This window comes from Ostrea edulis, chromosome 6 (genome assembly GCF_947568905.1).
Source record: "Ostrea edulis chromosome 6, xbOstEdul1.1, whole genome shotgun sequence".
In the NCBI taxonomy this organism is placed as follows: domain Eukaryota; kingdom Metazoa; phylum Mollusca; class Bivalvia; order Ostreida; family Ostreidae; genus Ostrea; species Ostrea edulis.
The window spans coordinates 69,261,882-69,284,322 of NC_079169.1; the positions used below are offsets into that span (position 1 = coordinate 69,261,882).

Consider the following 22,441-nt stretch of genomic DNA (forward strand, 5'->3'; position numbering starts at 1 on the left):
CTAATTAGGATGCAGCCGATTTACTACATGTAAAAATCAATGGTATTTTGATTAATCAACAGTGACATTCAAGAAATATGCATAAAAAGACTTACTTTTCACTTCTAATGATTGAGAATTTTGAAAGACATAGGGGAGGGGGGCAGGTGGGGGTTAAAAAAAAGAAGAGATTAATTTGCTTTGCATATCCTCTTTGCCACAACTGCTTTTAATCTAAATGTACATGTACTTACTGAAAATTTCTTCTCAAATCTCTCCTTTTCTGCCTCTTTCTTGTATATCTCTGCTTCTTTCTGCCTCCTACATGGATATAAAATATCGCAACCATCACTCTACTAATGCTCAATCAAAATAAAGTGAATCGTACTAAAATGGAACTACTGTACATGCATGACACCTCAATTATAAAATTCTGACCCCTCATACCGGATTCTATCCTCTTCCTCTTTTTTCTTCTTTTCGGCCATGGCCTGTGCTGTTGTAACTCTTCGTCTTTTGACCACTGAGGCCAGGTCATCTCCTTCTTCAGCTGAATCAACAGCCATAGGTGTAGGAGTCCCCGGCTTAGATCCGTCACTATCCGCAGACTGTTTCCCGTAAAAATGGGTAATCAGAACATCCCCTGCAAAAGTTTCAGCAGATTTCAAAATACAAGTGCAAATCTATGCTAAAATGATTTTAATGTGGCACTGAGCTTATAGAAGGAAGGTATCAAAGCGGGTGAGTTTGTGGTGATTCAACAATCAGTTTTAGTGAATTCCAAGTCCCCAAATACAACCCACACTATAGTGGTACACCATGCATACTGTACAGTAAAAGAAAGAATGATTATCAAATTAAATGTATTTCAGTTCAAGTGGATTTGCATCAAATTGTATACAATAAATTAATTCAATAATTATACTACAGTGACCTTTGACTATGATGCATGACCTTGAAAATCAAAACCAACCTTACTACTGCTTTGTGTATTCAAAAGCATTCACAATAGATCTTATTTCAAAGAGAAAATATACATTGCAAATCAATTTTGCCAATAGTGACCATGAACTATTTATTATGACTTTGAAGACCACAGGTGTGAATGTTAGCTTCAACCGCATTTGAGATAATGTAATATGTGCATATTTTTGTGAGTAAAATTTTGCGATTTCCAAATAACAGAACATTCAGGTGGGAGATAATTTTATGTGGATTTTAAAAAAAAAGTTGGTGTAACAAGAGTTCTTTAAATCTATTTGGTACCATACTAGACATTTAAAGATTTATCTCAGTCCGAGTAATGAAATGCAATGCATACTTTTCCAGTCCGAGGAAATCCTAAACAGCCCAATCCTTCGGTAAATTTCAAGATAACTTTCTCTGCTTACTATGAATTTGGTAAAGTTACTTCTTAGTTGCACTGTTTTTCATGAGCACTTTTCACTGCCACTCTAAATGTAATTCAAACGTTGAGACAATAGCTCGAAATACATGTAGCATCAAATCCTGGCGGACGACCAAACCTTGTAAGTGATGACATTGACAAAGACATGATCACATTCAAGTGGTATAGTAAACAATGCTCAAAGTGTTGGCAGGGTTGTAATAATGACCAAAGAACATTACTGCCTGACTACGGGGTCACCCTACTGCCTGACTACGGGGTCACCCTTACTGCCTGACTACAGGGTCACCCTTACTGACGGACTACGGGGTCACCCTTGAGTTGTCACCAGAGTGAAAAAGGTCTTTACTTGACAGGATGCATTTTTGCAAAATGGGCATTAAACATCTACCTGAAAATTTCTGGCTCGGATAGAAAAAGTTGTAACCAAGAACGATGTTGCAGACCAGCTATCAATTGTGATCAGACTGTTTTATCAATGATCTAAAAACATGTAATTGAAATTAACTGATCACTTATGAACTTATCTACAATGTAAAGAATCAGACAAAGTTACTCTAGCTAGTATCATTAATTCAGGAGCCTTCATACAGTGTATGTTACAGCTATGGTAAATCGTCTTTTCTTTCCATTTTAATATTGATTTCATAATCTCATAGTAGATGGTAATTTTTATTGCTGTAAAATTTTACAAATTTGGTGTTTTACTTTTTTTAAGTGTACTTTCATGACATGTATGTCTGTAAAAGATAAAATTACTTGAAAATAAATTTTATCCAGATCAAGTTTACATTGAATGAGTTGACATACAAAGTATTTTAGTTGGGCTTTCTAGTTTTTACAACCTTAAATAAATTATCCCGTAGGGATCCGGGTTAGAACAGGTATTCAGTACCCCTTGCTTGTCGTAAGGCGACTAAATGGGGTGGTCCTTCGGATGAGACCGCAAAAACCGAGGTCCCGTGTCACAGCAGGTGTGGCACGATAAAGATACCTTCCTGCTCAATGGCCATAAGCGCTGAGCATAGGCCTAAATTTTGCTGCCATTCACCGGCATTGGTGACGTCTCCATGAGTGAAATATTCTCGAGAGGGCCATTAAACAACATACAATCAATCAACATAAAATTATCTTACATGTAGACAAGTCCAAAAATGTATTTAAGTTCACTAACTTCTACAATACATGCCCAACTCTCTATTTTGTATTGCTTATAGGAGTTGTGAGATTGACCACTGTACGTTATCTTCACCTTTCATGTGTCATTTTGTTCTGGAATACCAGTATGGAGATCGGTTTGGATTAGGTAAGGTACATGTAGATACGGATATGAAGTAGCTTTGTATCCCTGCTAACTAAAGGAGATTACTTTCATCATGTGACATGAAAAGTGTTCAGAAATATTGACAATACCTACTTCTAGGTCCAAATGCTTTAATAATGTATAGCATTTAAAAAAAGAAAAAGGTTGTAGCCAATAACTGCTAAATTTTAACCATCATAAATATTTCCCCAACGCCAACATTTCCATGTTTACAGTTTCATAAGAAAACGATATATACACTGTACATTTAACCTTGACATGCATACAATAAAGGTCATAAGAAAACGATATATACATTTAACCTTAACATGCATGCAATAGAGGTCATCATTTGATCATAGACTCTTTATGTTAAGTTTCATTGCTGAAGCTCAACCTGCATTTGAAATAGTATGTTAACATGTGACCTGGTGACCTTAACTTTTCCACTGTACAGGACACCTATCAATGACATAAAAAGCTTGTCCATCCCCCTCCCTCTCTTTGGTCCCCCCCAGATGGCACTTACGACTGGTATCCTCAGGCTTGCCTTTGTCATCCCCCTCCCCTTCTCTGGTCTTCGATGTCTCCTCTCCATTCGCCATTCCCTTCTGCTTCTCTTTCACCTTTTTTAGTGCATCATTTTTGGATTTCAACTCTTTTAATTTTGTTTTCCTACAAAGAAAAAAACATTCCTAGATAAACAGTACAAGACTGGGTATCTTTTGCATAAAGATTACGACGGAAATAGAGGTTTTAAATGTATCTATTCATGTATGGGCAAGTTATACATGTATTTCCCTGCAGCTCTATGGCTTGATAGCCTACAGAGTTTGATTGCATTGTGTAGTCTTATCTCAGATTCACCTACCAGAGTTTGGTAGCGTTGTGTAGTTTTATCCTGTATTTCACTTACCAGAGTTTGCTGGCCTCCTGTTGCTTTTCCTCCATGTAATCCTGGACTGAGTATGTTCCCATAATCCTCAGACATAGACCTTTCAGGATCTGAACTTTCTGCGCTGGGTCCAGCATGAAGAATTCCTGGGTCTCCAACTGCTGAATAATCTCATCTGGCTGTAAAACAAGAAAATCTTACTCACAACACAAATAATCAATTTATGATACATGTACCAACGTACCAAAACATGAAATCTACATGTATATTCATACAGTGTATAAACCCATGGGGGATAATTGCCAAGATTTCAAAATCTGGTTGGATACACATGTAATATATAGGACTGGGTTTTGCATTTTGAAATATTACCCAGTTATTGAGGTTTTAATTTCACAGGATAGGAGAACTCATGATACATGCAGTGATTCCACAGTAAAATAGATACTGACCAGGTCCAACACACCAAAATATTTGTTTACGGTAACCATACCGACCATGCATTTTACACTTCTTTTTTTTAAATAAGAGAAATCTGAGTTTCAGTATGGTTTTCATTTTATTTTTCAGTGCTATCAAAAAATACTCGATGCTAGATGGAATTGAAACAGAAAAACGCAACTATTTTACCACTGTGTATTAAGTGTCAGTTGGATGGGGAAAAAAGTGTAAGTGCTTCAATACTTTGTAGCAATTATCATATTACCCCAATATTCTGAGTTATATCATCCCAATCTATAAAGTAATTAAAATAATTTGAATTGGAGATATTTCTCTCTATTAGATGAACATTATTTCAAAATAATTTGTGTATGCAGAAAAAAATGAAGAGAAAACTATCTGATCAGAAATACTTGATTTATGCAAAAGTGAATTGCGGTAGCATAACGACACAGAGCTATAGCATCCAAACCTTGCACAAAAATGTTGCATCATACCCTCGTATATACATGAACAGTGCATTATGGCACAGTAGTTCCCAGTCGTACATCTGATTTTCTCAGACCAGGCCTGAAGGTTATAAAACCTTTAACGTACTCATATTGAAACATGTTTGTTTCTGGTACAGCCCTGAGCAAGCTCCATAGTATACTCTAAAAATCTTGAGCATGTACTATGTAGTATGAGAAGGATTTTATAAAAGTTTTATAACCTTCACTGTTGAATATGAGTACAATTTCAAGCATGCAGTTTGAGTATGAATACACGCTCAAAAATGTTTTATAACCTCCAGACCAGGGAGCTAAAGTTCTGCCGAGCCACAACATTCTAAACGTAGTCACCATTACCTGTGCTTCGTTTCAGTTTATACTGTATGTTAACATTTCAAATCTCTAAATTGTTAACGATACTCATTTCCCCATGAACGTACTGTAGTTGTAAACAATGTGCGTATAAATACAGAACTACTTAATAATTATAGTACATCTACATGTATTTCAACAGATAGAAATTCCGACAGAATTGAAAGTACACTATAAATATATGAAATAAATTTCATATCTGAAAATAAAGTACACTACATGAAGTACAACACTTCACGACACTTAACGTACTCCTTGAGATTTGCTGGATGAAATATCACAGTTCATACCCTCACTTATGTATTTACAAAAATGACAATTATTTCTTAAATTACCACTTCCTCCTCGAGATCTGTCTCTGCACTGGTGTTGCTCGTACTCTGATCCTCTACATCCTGTCTTCGGAGACAGAGTCGCACCAATTCTGAGGCAGTATAGGGGTTCACGGGAATGTCGCTCAAAGACACCCTCATCTCCTGATAATCCTACAATACATTTATCCATTCAAGCTCAGAGACACCCTCATCTCCTGATAATCCTACAACACAGTTATCCATTCAAGCTCAGAGAAACCCTCATCTCCTGATAATCCTACAATACATTTATCCATTCAAGCTCAGAGACAACATCTCCTAATAGTCCTACAATACATTTATCCATTCAAGCTCAGAGACACCCTCATCTCCTGATAATCCTACAACAGTTATCCATTCAAGCTCAGAGACACCCTCATCTCCTGATAATCCTACAACACAGTTATCCATTCAAGCTCAGAGACACCCTCATCTCCTGATAATCCTACAACACAGTTATCCATTCAAGCTCAGAGAAACCCTCATCTCCTGATAATCCTACAATACATTTATCCATTCAAGCTCAGAGACAACATCTCCTAATAGTCCTACAATACATTTATCCATTCAAGCTCAGAGACACCCTCATCTCCTGATAATCCTACAACAGTTATCCATTCAAGTTCAGAGAAACCCTCATCTCCTGATAATCCTACAATACATTTATCCATTCAAGCTCAGAGACAACATCTCCTAATAATCCTACAATACATTTATCCATTCAAGCTCAGAGACACCCTCATCTCCTGATAATCCTACAACACAGTTATCCATTCAAGCTCAGAGACACCCTCATCTCCTGATAATCCTACAACAGTTATCCATTCAAGCTCAGAGACACCCTCATCTCCTGATAATCCTACAACACAGTTATCCATTCAAGCTCAGAGACACCCTCATCTCCTGATAATCCTACAACACAGTTATCCATTCAAGCTCAGAGACACCCTCATCTCCTGATAATCCTACAACACAGTTATCCATTCAAGCTCAGAGACACCCTCATCTCCCCAAGTTGTTTTTTAATAAAACAATATTTGATCCAGAAGAAAAGGATTCTGCAGTAGTCAATGTCTAAATATATGTACCCTCTCCATTTATTTTGATTTTTTTTTTAAAAATTATTTATTCAGTATATACATACATGCAAACATACATACATAAATACCAAGGATAACCCATGAAAGCTCGAAAGCTTATTTCCAATGGGGTCCTTTTGATGCACAATGGGGTCATTTATGTGAGAGTAAACCGGAGTACCCGGAGGAAACCCACGTGTCCGAGCGGGCGACCGCCATACCCTCTCACATACAACCACTGCCGATCAAGGGGATCGAACTTGGGTCGCAGCGGTGAGAAACGAGAGCGTTACCCGAACACCCCTCTGCGCTACCCGGACACCCCATGACTCTTGAGTTATACAATACAAAAGTTACAAAAGTATTCCACAATTTCATAAAAATTCAAAGCTTCTCACATTTCAATTTTAAAACTTCATGCAAAAATTGTGCACTGCATTGCGTGTAAATATTTTGAATATATTCAATAATGGGATTGGTATGCTTTTTGATCAGTTTGATTAACCACTCATTGTTTTCAAGTTGAACCCCTGACTTTGGAAGTTTCAGAGTCCAACAAATACATGTATGTTCATTACTCTTTTCACACCAAACATTGCACATACATGGTGCTGACCATGCTGGAAAACTGGTGCAACTTAGCAATGTCTAACATAAATGTTTATGTGCCCCTGCTTAAAACGTATTTTGAATGAAAACATTTTGTGATATCCGAAACTTTCATATGTACTACTACATTCAATAAGAGTAACAGCAAAATACTACCTTCTACAATATAGTTAGAAATCTCTCTAGTAATGCACTTAGAAATAACAAAAATGCTATTTTACAAATATTACAGTTAGTACCAATTTTAGATAATATATACAGGTTTATCTTCTCCTCGTCTTATTTTCGCCCCTCTACAGACGGTTTTGCCCCGTTTTAAATTCATCTGGAAACAGTTGTGTTAAATGAGAGGTAAAGGCAAACACCGTTTCATTTATGCATTGACGGGGGTGAAAGGAACGAAATAAAACAGGGCGAATATTTCCCTGTACACAGTTTAATGCCTCTACATACCTCTGAGATCTGGTCCTGCAGTAAGGTCTGTAGTAAAACAACCAGCACTCGACTGATGTACAGGAAACCCTCCTTACCATTACACAAGGCCTTCATCAATGCATCTAGTATAAAGAGCAAAATATCAATTACAATAGCATGGGCCAGAGCTAAATCAGATAATCTGGATAATCCAAACTCTTAGGCCACATCAAATCGATTCTCTGGTTCTCAGACAATTGTTTTTCGAAAAATGGGTAGGTAGGTAGGGGGTTTAGTTTTTCCAGTTTATCTCCACGTCATAAATGGGTAGGGATTTTTTGTCAGCGCTTTTTTTTGTGTTGTGAAGAAAGTTAAGAGTTTTACAAATGGTATTCAACACCGTACAGCTTCTTTCACTGTTGAAAAAACCTTATCGCGGTCAGCCGTTTTGTTTCGACCTACGAAAATGTTGTACTTCAACTCGGCCTTGGTTTCATCAATTTGTTCCTTCACGGTTTCAATTTCTTTAAATTCACCAACCAGAAGTTTCTTGCAAAGTGTATCAACTGTCAAGGACGAGTCTACCAGTATTATTGTCCATGGAACAATCTGTTTTGAGTTAGCTGACAAGAACTGTTTCTGTCGCCATATTGTTTACATCAACTAAGCAGCACGTCTTATTCAGCAAGGCGCTTTACGATTTTGGCGCCAAAACACAAATTTTATTTTGACGGATCAAATACGGGCGGCGGCGCTTTTTTTTTCCAGGGCGGCAATACACTCGTGTCAGCGGCCGCTTTTTTTGGGGGGGCGGGGGCGGCCGTGTCTGAGAACCAGAGAATCGATTTGATGTGGCCTTATGTGTACTCCTCCTTCCATGTTTGGATGATGCATTCAATCTTTTTTCTGAACTCAAAATGAGGCTTATAGAATTTTCAATGAAGACCTTGATTGGCTACTTCACAAGGGTAACACCTGTGCCCATAGATGCTACTCAGAAGTAAACTCTAGAAAGTTTCAGCATAAATATTCCACTGAGAGAAAAAAAGTTCATCTTTATATGAAAGTTGAATGTGAAACCTGCTGGAAATATCAGACAATTCAATAGTTTCAATATTAAGGCATTAACACAAACCTGTTTTCTTTCAATTGTGTCCCAATATTTTTGTTTTATACAAGTTAAGTACCATCTAATGGTGAATAATTTGTTCAATAGAAAGTGTAAAGTCATTTGTGGAGGTTATACACAAATGTTGGGTTCGTATTTGCCCAACTCTCTATTTTGTATTGCTTATAGGAGTTATAAGACCGATCACTGTTCCTTATCTTCACTTGAATTAACCTGTGTATATTGAACAGTTATCTGAACTAACCTGTGTATATTGAACAGTTATCTGAACTAACCTGTGTATATTGGACAGTTATCTGAATTAACCTGTGTATATTGAACAGTTATCTGAACTAACCTGTGTATATTGAACAGTTATCTGAATTAACCTGTGTATATTGGACAGTTATCTGAACTAACCTGTGTATATTGAACAGTTATCTGAACTAACCTGTGTATATTGAACAGTTATCTGAACTAACCTGTGTATATTGGATAATCGTCTTTAGGCATCAGTAGCCCAGAGTAGCAGCTAACAAACTCAGTCACCATGGTGATGTCCCCGAACAGTTCGTTGGGCAGTCCCTCTGGTGTTGACACCAGTTTTGGTGCTGGTAGAGGCTTCAGGTCAGACAACTCTTGATCCTCGTACCTCTGTTCAGAAACAAACTGTCCATTTTAGAGCTATTCAGCTAAGGGCTATTCCAGCAAAAAAAATATGGAAGGGGGGGGGGGGGAACTTTATTTTTAAGACAGCCACCCATACAATCAAATTTTCCCCTGCTACCACCACCCATACAATTAGATTCTCCCCTGCCACCACCACCCATACAATTCAATACTTTTCATTTAACGTAACAAATGGATCAACCATATGATATTTAGAACTTAATTCTAGTTTATATTTTAAAAAATGCATAAAAATATAAACAATAAAATGTCTTTCTTTGTTGTTTCATCGGGAGATGAAGGTAGTAATCATTCCAGAAAAAAATTACTTATTTTGGTTTCCAATGCAATTCTGGTAGGGAGAAAAAAGGATGATCTCGGCATATAAAATGAAAGAAAAAATGCAATTAATTTTGTATACCCTGGAAACATGTGAGATGTAGAAACCTAGCTCTGTTTGCTTATTATAAACAAACAGTTTCACTAGATTAATGATGTGGGATATTGTCATATCATTTCTGGACTAAATGTGCATGTCCTTTTTACTCATGTCATGATCTGGGTGCTTGTTAATTGTTGAAATACAGTAACAAGAAGTTGTTTTTTTTAATGATATAAAACTAAATAAAATATGAATATATTATACCACTTTAAATTTAAATTCACATATATTGTTACTCTCTTTATTGCTTTTAAAAGACATGTGTCTTATTACATCAGTTACAATATGTATACATAAAATGGCATTGTATAGCAGTGTACAAATTCAAGCAAGCAACCAACGGAGAACTTTTCAACAAGTTAGGTTTTCTCGCAACTTAAGTGCAAGACATAGACATTTCCCTAAATTACAAAGTGTATGCATATAGATTGTGACTTTTTTCCTTTGACTTTTCCCCCTACAATCTCTCTTACAGGAAACACGCGAATATTCCATTTAAAATTTCAGTCCCAAGCATAATATTTACCCGATTTATATCGCAATCAGGCAAATTTTCCACTGTTAAACGTAATGGTATACCAGGTGGGAAATTTCATATCCGAATTACCCCGCATATATCAAAGTCTGTCAAAATTCACACCTTCGGAAACGATGGTCGTGATTCCCTGATCCTTGATTTTGTTAAATAAACAACAACTCGGGTTTTGGTAATTAACCTCACACGACGCTGCATGTTAATTACACGTTAACCAATTGATAGCTTGGGTATAATAATTGATTCAGAGTGCCGATTAAACAAGATCACCGCCAAACTATTTACCTGTGCATTTTAAAACGAAAGTGTTAGGGGCGATAATTCCCAGAATAGTCATGCTCGATTGAAATCGAAAGTAGGAATCGCGTTGTAATCGAAAAAATGTACAGTCGTTTCATAGAGGTGAAATTCCACTAAAAAGTTGTAAAACTCATGATCGTTGGTTGCGTTAGACAGGTGGTCATTTAGGACTGGTACAATAGGTTGGGTAACGCCTTGGAGGGGAAAGTTTTACAGTAACATTGAGTTATCTGCCCATTTATCATTCTTTTTTTTCGTACTTAATGTGGGATGGCTCCGCTTTTCTTCTTCTTTTGTAATAAAAGAAACGTAACGTGATACGCTTTCATTTTTATCATAATTCACAGGCACCCATGTTTTGGTTTTTTTTAACCTAGAAGACAACCACCCATACAAATATATTTTCCCAAATCACCCCCACCCATCCAAAAAAATATTGACCCCCCCCCCCCATACGTTTTTTGCTGGAATAGCCCTAACACAAAATCAGAGAGGGGATGGGGGTGGGTGGGTCTATTTCGGAATTAAAATGTCTCTACTAATTTATCAATAAATTGATTTTGAGAATACAAAAATGAATTCACTTGGTTTGTCATTTCTGTGAGCAGAACTAAATACACTGCAAGAAACTATACTGCAGTCCCTAGAGGTGAAGGGAGATAATCAACAGAAAACAGATAACTCTACCTGTCTGAGCCTTAGTTGTTTCTCTTTCAGTTCCTGCTTCTGCTTTTCTTTCTTCTCCTTCAGATACCTGGCCTTTTCCTCTTCAGACATGTTGGCACTGTCAATAGTATTTGTATTTAGTGTGTTTTTGTATTAACATTACAGTATTTTCCTTTATGCAATAATAATTGTATTTTCATTCAAATATATTGACACTGTAAACAATAATTGTATTTTCATTCTGTGCCAAATTATATTCATTTATGATGAAAAAAGGACAACACTTCACTGTAACAAACGAAATCCCAAACTTACATTCTCTTCTTCTCTTGCATGAATTCAAATCGTTTATTGACCATGTCTTTAACTTCTGTGGGAAGTTTCTTCATCTGTGACATGGTCAGTAGTTTAGCTGCTTTAATAGCCAGTGCTTTCAGCTTAGCCTCCTCTTTTAGTTTAAAGGCACGGACCATTTTAGAAACGATGGCTGGCGTCTTGGCAGTCGGAGATTTGATTGGTCGATCTGGTGTTCTGGTACCCTTCTCTGGTGTTTTTAAGGAACCCATCTTCCTTTTCACTGGAGTTTTCATCCCTCTGTTCTTGGACAGATCAAATAATGTCATCTGTTTCATACTCTGTGGAGGTATAAATACATTTACATACTCATTAGTACTTTTATATTCATGATCACTGGGACTCCTAAACAATTACAGAATCAGGGACAGAAATTGCACCACCTTTTTAGAGGGCGACTTCTTCAGTTTGGATAGAGGTTCATCCTCACTGTCTGATTTGTGTTTCTCCTTTTTCTTTTTGCCTTCTTTCTTCAAAGGTTTTTCTTTCTTTTCCTGATAGAAACAGTTTAAATCAGTGATTTTTCTACATTTTTTACAAGGGTCTTATGGCTTTTGAATTGGGAAAAATTGTCGACATTTCAGTCAAATTGGGAAAAATCAATTTTATCATAAATAAGTTTTTAAATCATATCAAACATTATATTATCTTTATTTTACACATCTAATTTTCTTTAACCGTCTAAAATTTTCAACTATTCTATCCAAATCATCATTCTTAAGTCTTATGTATATAATTCACATCGAATGTTTATTTTTTTCAAATACGTTCTCCTTTCATAATTTTATTATTGGGAAAAATGCAAGCTAAGTTGCAAAAAAATTGGCAATTTATAGGAGGGGAGAGGGCCAAATTCGGACCCTAAATGGGCCTAAAAAAATCACTAAATGTAATTCAAACTAGCTTCGACATAAAATTTGTCTAGACATCTTCAAGGAAGACAGGAGCAAAGATCACATTCTTTAAAAAAACAAAACAAAAAAAACCCACCTCATCTCTTCACAGAAATAAAGTTACCCACCTTTTTGTGTTTATTTACTTTCTGTTTCCTTTTATCACTTCTCTCTGCAGTCTTTTTGGAGGGACTAGATTTGTTTAGCTTGGACAGAGGCTTATCCTCATCACTTTCCGAGTCTGAACATGTGATGATCTGAATGTCACTATCCGAGGACTTGGACATTTTTTTCTTAAGTGGAGACAGAGTCAACTGTTTTTTATTGTCTTTGGTCTTTTCTTCGTGTTTATCTTTCTTCATTTTCTTGGCTGAGGAGGATTCATGTTTAGACTTGGACTTTCGCTTCTTTGCTCTCTCTTCTTCCGCTTTCTTGGCCACCTCTGCCACCTGTTCAAGTTTAAAACATCATTATGTATTTATATAGGGATGAAAAGTCTATCTATATTGTTTACACAACATAACAGTGGACGAATATCAAACATGTCCCTTTTCAATTTAAGACAAAATCACAAATCTTCTGGATATCCAAGTCTTGTTTCTACCTGGTCCACTATAATCTCCTTGGATATTACCTTAACTGGTGACAAGAAGAAGTCATTAAATTTGCTAGGTAGGCTGAACTCCTTCACTTTATCTTCATCAACGACCCAAGGGCTGGTGGGGTTCTGTCCTGACCGAATTGAGTTGGCTCGAATGAACAGTCGAATAAGCTCCTTAGATGGCGGTTTGTCCAATCTCCTATACCAAAAAAATAATACCACGTACATTTAATAATTACTTTCAGAAAAATTAACATGTTTAAAAGGCATTGACTTGTTACAGGTGTAAGTAAGTAATTGCAGTGATATATATATATATATATATATATATATATATATATATATATATTTTGTATACATGTACTGTATATCAGTTTCTCTCAGCCTTGTTATTTTGGTATGAGTTGGGTTTTGTTTTGAATAAAATGCACTACATACTGAAGATCAGTAGCCGGAACAGCATTTATAATCTTGTCTTCTCCATCCAATCGGAAGCTGTACTTGTACGGTAGTAACTGTCAAAACAATAAAATACATGTAATAATATAAATCTCGAAGTCGGAAGCTTTACTTGTACAGTAGTAACTGTCAAACCAATAAAATACATCTAATATAAATCTCATGTTTAAGTAATTTCTTTTAACAATCAGAGGCATAATGAAAATTATCTTATTTTAAAAATAATGCACAAATGCTAATTTACACACACACATTTAACACTTTATCTCTCTCTCTCATGGGTTGATTGATTTTGTCTGAAATCTTTGAATTTCCCACTATGTATATTGCATTCTGGGATTCCATAAAGTAAAAGAAAATGCAATGCGTAGACTCCAATAAACAGTTACTGCAGGAGACATGTAGCTGGTGTAGACTAGTAATATTTTACTCGTTACTTTGAGGTGCTATTTATATTTTGGGGCGACATTTTTATCAACGATGAACAATTTTTCGCATTCTTCGAAAGACTTTAAAAACTTTTCCAGGATTACACAAGCTTTTAAATAAAACAAATTTTTCGTCTTGGTGCACCAGCAAAAATCTGAGGTGCATGTGGTGTGAAGTGAGGGAAGTTGACACAATATTAACAAGAGGTACTGTCAGCAATGCTCACTAAGAATACCCCCCGCTTACCCCAATCTCCCAAAGGGTGTTGGTAATAGGTATAAACTACCTCTTTTCTGAGTGTAAGAAACAAATGGCATGACAAACCGAACCACATTGCTACTTCGATGTCCAGTGCGCGTGACCTTTGACCCCAAAATCGATAGGGAACATCTTCATCCCATGGGTAGTCCATATGTATGATATGGTGACTGTAGGTGGAAAGGATAACACTTTAGAGCCCGGAAACCATATTGCTACTTCGATGTCCAGTGCGCTTGACCTTTGGACCCTAAAATCGATAGGGAACATCTTCATCCCATGGGTAGTCCATATATATGATATGGTGACGGTAGGTAGAAAGGATAATGCTTTAGAGCCCGGAAACCATTGCGTCTACAGACGGACGGACAACCTGATTCCAGTATACTCCCCCACAACTTGTTGTGGGGGGTATAATAATGTAAACAAGTTAATTAAAAATAACCCGTCGAGTTCTTTATTAAAGGAAAGAGTACTGCACAGTAATAGATGAAGGACAGGAGAGAGACAGGTAACTCATTGTGGCAACAACAAAAAAATGTGCGCTATTTTTCACATGAAGTGTTTGAACTGTGGCTGTCTCTTTAACGCCATTCTCATACATGTCGAGTTTTCTAATTCTGTGTCCTTCACGTCCTTATCAGTCATTTCAATCATTTTATCAGTCCGAATAATAAAATGTAATGTCACCTTTTACAGGTCTGAATGAATATTAGGCAATCAAAACCGATAAATTTTGGAAACTCTTGAATACACAGACCTCATTTTCCACACAAATCTTTTTACCTTGGGAGGGGTCCATTTCTTGGGAGAGTTTCCTTCTTCAGCTTTGTTTTCCTTGTCACTGGATGGAGAGCTGCAATTACTGGTGGGATTCACCTGAAAAAGTCCATCCATCATCTTTCATAATTAATATTTACATGGATTTATTACCATGACAGCATAATTGTATAGTTGTATTACAAAATTCAAAGATTCTGCAAAACTTTACATGGAAAATATGAAACTTCTTTTGACATGACATTAATTTTCTAAATATTTTTAAAATCCCAAATATCTTACCTGGCATCCAGCTGTGTCTACTTTCACAATCACCCCTTGAATTCTGTGAAAAAGACGACATAGAATCTGAACTGGAAAACTCATCATTATAATGTTGAATGAAAGACACAAGTGCACAATCTCCTATAGTCGCGCAGTTCCACGACTTTATTCTGGGGTGGATGGGAAGGGTTCGAACTTTTAGTGAGAAAAAAAAAACCAACTTTCATAAAATGAGCATCTGAGTATTAGGCCAATTCAACTTAATTAGTAGATTATCATCCAGGGTCACAAAAAAATATGAGGCGGGTGGGAGGATTTTATTTTTTAATTTTTATTTCCCCGAATAAAAAAAAATTAATGACAAAAGGCATCACACAAAGTGTTAATCAAGTTAACATTCGAAGGATCCTTGGTAGAAGATATAAAACCAACATTCTGTGACTCTAATCATTCACTCATGTCACTGGGAGGCAAGTTTGTTTGAAATCGTAGTTTTTGTGAAAATAAAAAAAAATCGGGGTGGGCCCTTTTCTAAGGGGCAGGCGGGGATGATAATCTATGATCAATTAATTTTAATTGACCTTTTGGACAGAAGATCATTAAAACAGTACAAATGGGGACAGGTCTTGAAATCCCTACATGACACATACTGCAATTTAATCTTTTTTAATTAGGCCCAGAAGAAGCTAGACATGAATACCTAACTTTTTGTCAGGTGATGATGTTTTCTGATAGGAGGTGTTATCTAGCCCAAGAGACTTGAATGAAATAATCTTCAGTTTCCCCATCTGATAAATGATTGTACGATTTCTTTTTAGACAATTTCTTATGATAAGGTAGTAAAGTTTAATCTTTACTAACATTAGCATATAATACCGTCAGTCAAAGGTTTACATTGTCCAAAAATCTGCAAAAATACTTAAAGATGTAAATATCAATATATCTGGGAGCTCCTATATGCTGACGACCTGGCAATAAATGATACCTCGCTTGAGTCACTCAAGGAATGTCTGGACAGATGGAAGAGTAGCATGGAGGAGAAGGGTCTCAGAGTGAACATGGGTAAGACCAAGGTCATGATTGCTGGTCCCAACCTCGACTTATTGAGGAAAACAGGCAAACACCCTTGTTCGGTATGTCTGAGTGGAACAGGCAGCAACTCAATCCTCTGCGCACACTGTTCAGAATGGGTGCACAAAAAGTGCAGTGGCATAGAGGGCCCTCTCAAAGCAGATCCTCACTACAAGTGTTTGCACTGCGCTGGTGCGGCAAGACGAATAGATGGCAGACCAATGACGGAGGTTGGTATTGGTGACAGCACGCTTGAAGTAGTGACAGACTTTTGCTACCTGGGCGACATGCTGTCATCAGGTGGAGGCTGTGAACTCGCAGCAGTTACACGTTGCAAGGCTGCCTGGAAACAGTTTAGAGAGCTGCTACCAATTCTAACCAACAAGCACCTACCAACAGCTACTAGAGGGCATGTCTACTCCTCATGTGTCAGAAGTGTGCTTATGTATGGCTCCGAAACTTGGGCTGTTTCTGCTAAAACTATAAAGAAACTGCAGCGTAACGACAAAGCAATGATAAGATGGATCTGTTTAGTGAAGCCTGAGCAAACCATTCCGTTTGAATCCCTCCTCGCTCAAGTCAACTTAAAAAGCCTCGAAGACATCATGCAGAAGAGCAGACAGTGTTGGCTGCTCAAGTCCAACAACTGAACATACCAGCGGAGAGGACCACTGGCAGACCCAAACTGTCTTGGGAGGATGTTGTGAAGCGGGATAGGAAAACCCTGGGTATGGATTCCGTCAACCCTCATCACAGACAGGAATGGAGAGGAAGACTTAGAACGAGACTGGACAGTCAGGCCCCACCCTCAGCAGAGGATTAATTGATGGCCTGATCAACAAATAAACTGGATATGATGATGATCAAACCTTAAACTACGGTTAAACATCAAGTATAAATAAAATTGACACATGAACAAATTGTTCCAGTAAAATATTAATCTAGGATTACATTGTACTTAATTTTGCGATTTGGTTTTATCCTTATTAGTACACAAAAATTATTGCAATTTGTTTTCCATAAATCATGATGGTATATGTACACATATTGTATGTATACTTTGCAAATTTCTGGGTGCGCGTTTTTGGTTCTGGACCTACCAACTAGGGCTGTGCGGTGCACCGAAAATTTCGGTGCACCGCGATTCATACCATTCGATTCGATGCACCGATTACAAATTCCGGATTTCGGTTCGGTTCAGATTTTACTTACACCAAAACAACAAATATGGCGTCCGAGTGATGTTGAAAACATGTGGTTTTTTATGCAACGGAGATTTAAATCACTACTGTGTTAAGAGTTAGCATTTTCACCACTCAGATACCAACAGAATATGGTCCGTAAGATCATTGCAGTTTATCTTTACATGACATATAGCATTTCTGTCAGTGGTGGAGTGAAATCAACATCGTAGGTAGTGACACAGATTTGACAGTTAACATGAGAGAAGTAAATCAATAAAGGAGAGATTTTCAAAGACTCTCAATTGATAGAATTGTTGAATTTTTGCATATCAATGAAAACAATATCATATACATTTTAGATTCACTATAGATTCGTTTAATAATCCAAAACTTATGCAGCACATTAATATAACAAATTTTGACAGACTGTCAGTGTTTTCTTTTTTTCTATCAAAGTTATAAAATGCCATTATGAATAGATATGATGTTTACAAATGACAACATATAGTTATATAACTTGAATTAAATCAAATCAAATATGCTACTCATTAAAATTGTTAATTTTTGTGCCGTCATTAGATAAATTGGACCTAACATTAACCGAATCGAAAATAACTGAACCGTGCTGTTCTGAATCGAAACCGAACCGAATCGAGCTAACCCTGAATCGTCCCAGCCCTACTACCAACCCCCAAAATCCATGCACGATCATTCCATTTCCCATACCTTGCTGATATTTTACTCACGTTTTGCCAGCAGCCTTTATCTTTAGCACCACCCTTTCACCAATGCAGAGCACTTGTTGCAGTTTCAGCCAAGCTTGATCCACAATGTTCTCAAGAGGCTGTGTACCTGTTCCACATCACAAATGTTAATGTCAGAGTATCATTTTTATTTACTTGCTTGATATCAATTAAGAATTTTTTAAAACTATTTATGCCAAAAGTACCAAGAAAAGACAATGCAGTAAGCTTACTGTGATGGACTAGCTGTAGAACTGGTTTGTGGTACACGGACTGGAATTGATTTTTCAAGACTTTGAAGACCTGTTTTTCTGAATTCCATGCTTCTTCATGTGTTAAATTCACATGTCCTGTGCATTTACATGTCCAGATTTTTTCTTTATACCAGGACTGACGCCTTGTGTATTCCCTTCATATTTTTAAGGAAATAACATTTCTGGTTACTGTTAAATTTACGCTTTATGTACACCGTAACTTGTTGGATATCAGAATATTAATAACAGTGAGATGGGACCGAGAAAATTCAAGTTGTTAGAGAAAGTGCATTCAGTTTGTATTTATGTGTTATTTCATAATATTAGGAGTCTGGGTAGCACAGTGGTCAACATTCTCACTACTCATGCACTGAACATGTGACCAGACTTTGATCCTTATGCCAGCCACTCCGACATGTGGGTTTACTCCAATATCAGTGCAACAATAAACAAGGAGTCAGTATATCACCCATCTTTCATTACACATGGGTGATTCTCATCAATTCTCTTGATCCTGTGCGGAATCAGAACTGGTTTGCGACAATGTATATCACGGTAAAATGTACCACAGTTCAGTTCAAAATGTCACACAGATATTGCACTTTGTATTTATTCGAATTTTCACAATGCATTAATAAAATGGGTTGGGGAGATTAGAACTGTCCTAATGGAACTAATACCCCCCGCATGAAACATTGGATGATGAGAAATGGTGAATTTATGTTCATTAAAGAATGAGTCTCAAAATGGGAAAAAAATATCCATAACTTCTTATCTTGAATCTCTTTACTCCCATATTAAGCGAACTTGCGCAAATTTCCGAGCCGCGAAACACTTTGTAAACAAAAATAAATATGTGTATGACTATACGAAGATCTCGATGATATCAATGTCTTTTCTACCTGCATCTTGAATTCATTTTAGTATCCAATACCTAGTGTTATTATAGCTAACAATATGACCAAGTTCACTGTAAACAAATCTAAACATGAAAGTAATTTTTGAGTGAAATGATGAGAATAACTTTCGTTTTACTAAGGAGTATGTATTATTCTACTAGATCTAAACTAGGCTAAAGTACTAAATCTATGGCATGGCAATTTCTTTTCAATCAATGGTACTTCGCCTCAATCTGCGTACTACTTCACCAGTCACAATTGTCTATTTGCACTAACACCATTCTAACAATACATACACTAAAATGTCACATAACAATCATGTACAATCAAAATTTAATAACATTCATTATTCGTAAATGTTGATGCCATGAGCGCGGCCATGTTGAATTTTTTTCACAGGTGATTGTTTTCAAAGGATACTCTTTAGATCTGAACTGTTCCTTAGTGTGAGGTATCGTGAAGATGGTCTCATTCGGTTGTTTATCGGTTATAGACTTGACAATACTAAATATCTTCTTACCAAATAGCGGCATTGTCCTTTCTTACCATTAATTACATCAATATTCGCCGTTGTTTGAAATCTGGCGCGAAGGAGCGGAAGCAGCTTCGCGGTTTCGTCTGCAATTCGTCACGTGATAAAAATAAAACCTTTAAGACGGACAATAACTAATGAACATATTATTTTCAATAAATATGAATAAAATGCCAATATCATATCAAAGGATTTCAATTTTAATTTATTTTTTGTGGAATATGAAATTTTGAATTGTACAATTCGGATAATAACGGTATATCTTTCCACCGATTTTACTAACAGAATTTTATAAATAGTATTTCATAACTTCTTTGAAACTGTCATCAATAAATCATACATAATTTGTTTTTAAAATGATATGCAATATCATGTTATGTTATCGTAAATGCAAATACATTGATCGAATAAAATGTCGATTTCCCGCCATTTTGCAATATTCACGTGGTTGACATGGTTGGTGTAAACACACACGAGATGAGTCTGTAAAACAATAATATTTATATAATCAGCGTTTTACGTGCATGCTTTGTATTGTAAAATGTAGCTACCTATTTAGTCTAATACTCGTAAGTATGCTAATGCATGCATTGTCTGTTTTTCTTTTTGACTTCAAAATGAAAACTGATCTTGCATGAATGTATAACAAAATGTCACACTCACACTGCCAAACTAAGACCAGTTGAAAATTTTCAAATGTTTTTTGCTTTAGGTATTTTCTATATACTTTTTAAATGTCAAAATAGAGAATGACTTGATACAACTTTGTAATGAAGTTCTTTTGGATTTTGTGTAGGCAATAGAGAAAATGATAAATCGTAGAATAAATAAAAAGAAAATTTATTTAGCAATAATATAAGAAATATAAAGATGTTTGAGAAACAAAGAAATCACACTTTTACATACACACACCCATACTCTCTCACCGAGAAAGAAAATATAAATTGGTATAATAAACCTGGCAATATTGACAATCAATATAACGTATAACTGTCAAGACAATTCAATAGTTAATACAACAAATATGTCATTCCAGGCTGAAAATGTAACTGGTAATAAATGTATTACAAAATAGTTCAAATAGTAGCAAATTCCGCTAACTACAGAGAAAGTTAAACAGTAGTAAATAATACGTTTTGTAAATACAAAACTTCTCAAATTCCTTTTTGATAAAATGTTAATTTACTAAAACTCAATATGAAAGTTTGGCTACTCGGCACAATTCAATTTAACGCCACGTCACACTTGGCACAACCAGGCCTCCATACAGCGCGAACAGCCCCTCCGCTTCCAGTCCCGGACTCGCGTCTCTCACTGAACAACGATACTGGGTATAACGCCGACTTCAAACCAATGGCAACACTAGGCTCACAAAATAATAGCCGAGTCCACCACGTGGAACACCCATGTACAGTGCGGTCTCGCGTGTTTTGATTCCCACGCCGAGCACCTACTGAAACGCTGAGAGTACTGCCTGATATGGCCCAGATAGCTTCTTAAATCCCCTCTGCACTGAAATAGCAATTACTTAACCTAAAACCTATACACAAAGTGACTTGGGTAACAACAAAAGTGAAAACACAATACACGAGAAAATTAACCCGAAACCTCGCAAATATTTCACACAAAATTAGCTTACCGGCTGGGGAAAACCAATGCCCACACAGTAAAATGTTTGTCTCTCTGGCTACCCATTGCCCAGACTAACTTCTGGAATTCACCAAGAAAAGACCCCTGCTGGACAGCATGAAAACGTGGCCGCACGCTTGACAAACAGCCACTACTCTGACTGACCAAACCAGTATGCTAAAAATAGCCTATCAACCAACACTCACACTACGGAAACACCTTACAAACATAAACAACTATTTACAGACAACACCACAAAAACTAACTAAAGTGAAAATTAGCTTCATCACAAACTTATAAAACAAAACTAAACAACATTTATTATTTAACATACCCTGTGTAAAGCAATACAAGATTTAAAATATCCAATTATGCATCAATTAACACCTATTGGTATAACTAGTATAATCCCCAAGATCAGAGGAAAAAATCAGCAATATAAACAATTAAGGGAATATTTTTTGAGAGCATACCTACAATGACCATTTAAAGCAATACAAGCTGTAACTTATGGTATTTTTTCAACTATTCAATTATTCACCAAATAACACTTACCGGTTTAACTAATATAATCCCCAAGATCTGAAGAAAAATTGTGCAAAATAAACAAGGGAATATTGTTTGAGAGCACACCTACAATGAGCGTTTCATATAAACCGCCATTGTGTCGTATACACGGACATGGGAACGATGATTGCCGAACATAATCGGGTTGCTGAGACCGAGGCCATATACAAAGACGGAAAGTGACGCGAGTAACTAGACGTGTCGTTTGTTTTAAAATATGTTGTTGTTTCATGAATGACTAGAAATACTATGCAAGTGTAAAAAGGTAATAATTACGCAAATGTGCCACTCGATCAAATGAAATTTTGATTGTGAGTTTTCTATAAAATTGGCATGTTAAACTGTTTACAAATCTAACACGTGCTCAATGCCTCTCTTTCGCTTTTTCCGAACTGGTGACCTCCAAGGTCAATGCACATCGGAGGTTACCAGCAGGAATTACTGACGGGATGACAGTGAT

General features: G+C 36.5%; 2 protein-coding genes across 7 annotated transcripts in view; one reads left to right on the forward strand and one right to left on the reverse strand.

Moving 5' to 3' along the window:
- The window catches only part of LOC125683663 (tyrosine-protein kinase BAZ1B-like), a 36,351-nt gene extending 16,464 nt beyond the window's left edge, over window positions 1-19,887 (reverse strand). Inside the window, exons 1-18 of one of the 2 annotated variants that reach the window (XM_048925089.2) lie at window positions 19,674-19,887; window positions 18,334-18,509; window positions 18,104-18,209; window positions 15,121-15,163; window positions 14,845-14,937; window positions 13,351-13,427; window positions 12,946-13,111; window positions 12,440-12,760; window positions 11,802-11,912; window positions 11,380-11,699; window positions 11,086-11,182; window positions 8,935-9,106; window positions 7,384-7,487; window positions 5,225-5,374; window positions 3,607-3,764; window positions 3,220-3,365; window positions 427-622; window positions 234-300 (exon numbers count right to left, since the gene is read on the reverse strand). In XM_048925089.2, the coding sequence (XP_048781046.2) occupies window positions 234-300; window positions 427-622; window positions 3,220-3,365; window positions 3,607-3,764; window positions 5,225-5,374; window positions 7,384-7,487; window positions 8,935-9,106; window positions 11,086-11,182; window positions 11,380-11,699; window positions 11,802-11,912; window positions 12,440-12,760; window positions 12,946-13,111; window positions 13,351-13,427; window positions 14,845-14,937; window positions 15,121-15,163; window positions 18,104-18,209; window positions 18,334-18,509; window positions 19,674-19,786 (2,616 nt within the window). In that variant the 5' untranslated portion in view covers window positions 19,787-19,887. The remainder of the gene's footprint in view (window positions 1-233; window positions 301-426; window positions 623-3,219; window positions 3,366-3,606; window positions 3,765-5,224; window positions 5,375-7,383; window positions 7,488-8,934; window positions 9,107-11,085; window positions 11,183-11,379; window positions 11,700-11,801; window positions 11,913-12,439; window positions 12,761-12,945; window positions 13,112-13,350; window positions 13,428-14,844; window positions 14,938-15,120; window positions 15,164-18,103; window positions 18,210-18,333; window positions 18,510-19,673) is intronic. The other variant, XM_056140625.1, reaches the window with a different exon arrangement.
- Window positions 19,888-20,202: 315 nt separating this feature from the next.
- The window catches only part of LOC125648480 (uncharacterized), a 17,405-nt gene continuing 15,166 nt past the window's right edge, over window positions 20,203-22,441 (forward strand). For 2 of the 5 annotated variants that reach the window (XM_056140628.1, XM_056140630.1), the window contains exon 1: window positions 20,203-22,441. This exon is cut by the window's right edge. Coding sequence is in view for 1 of the 5 variants with exons in the window: in XM_056140626.1 (XP_055996601.1) it covers window positions 20,239-20,270 (32 nt within the window). In the remaining 4 variants the exon portion in view is untranslated. The other 3 variants (XM_056140627.1, XM_056140626.1, XM_056140629.1) reach the window with 3 other exon arrangements.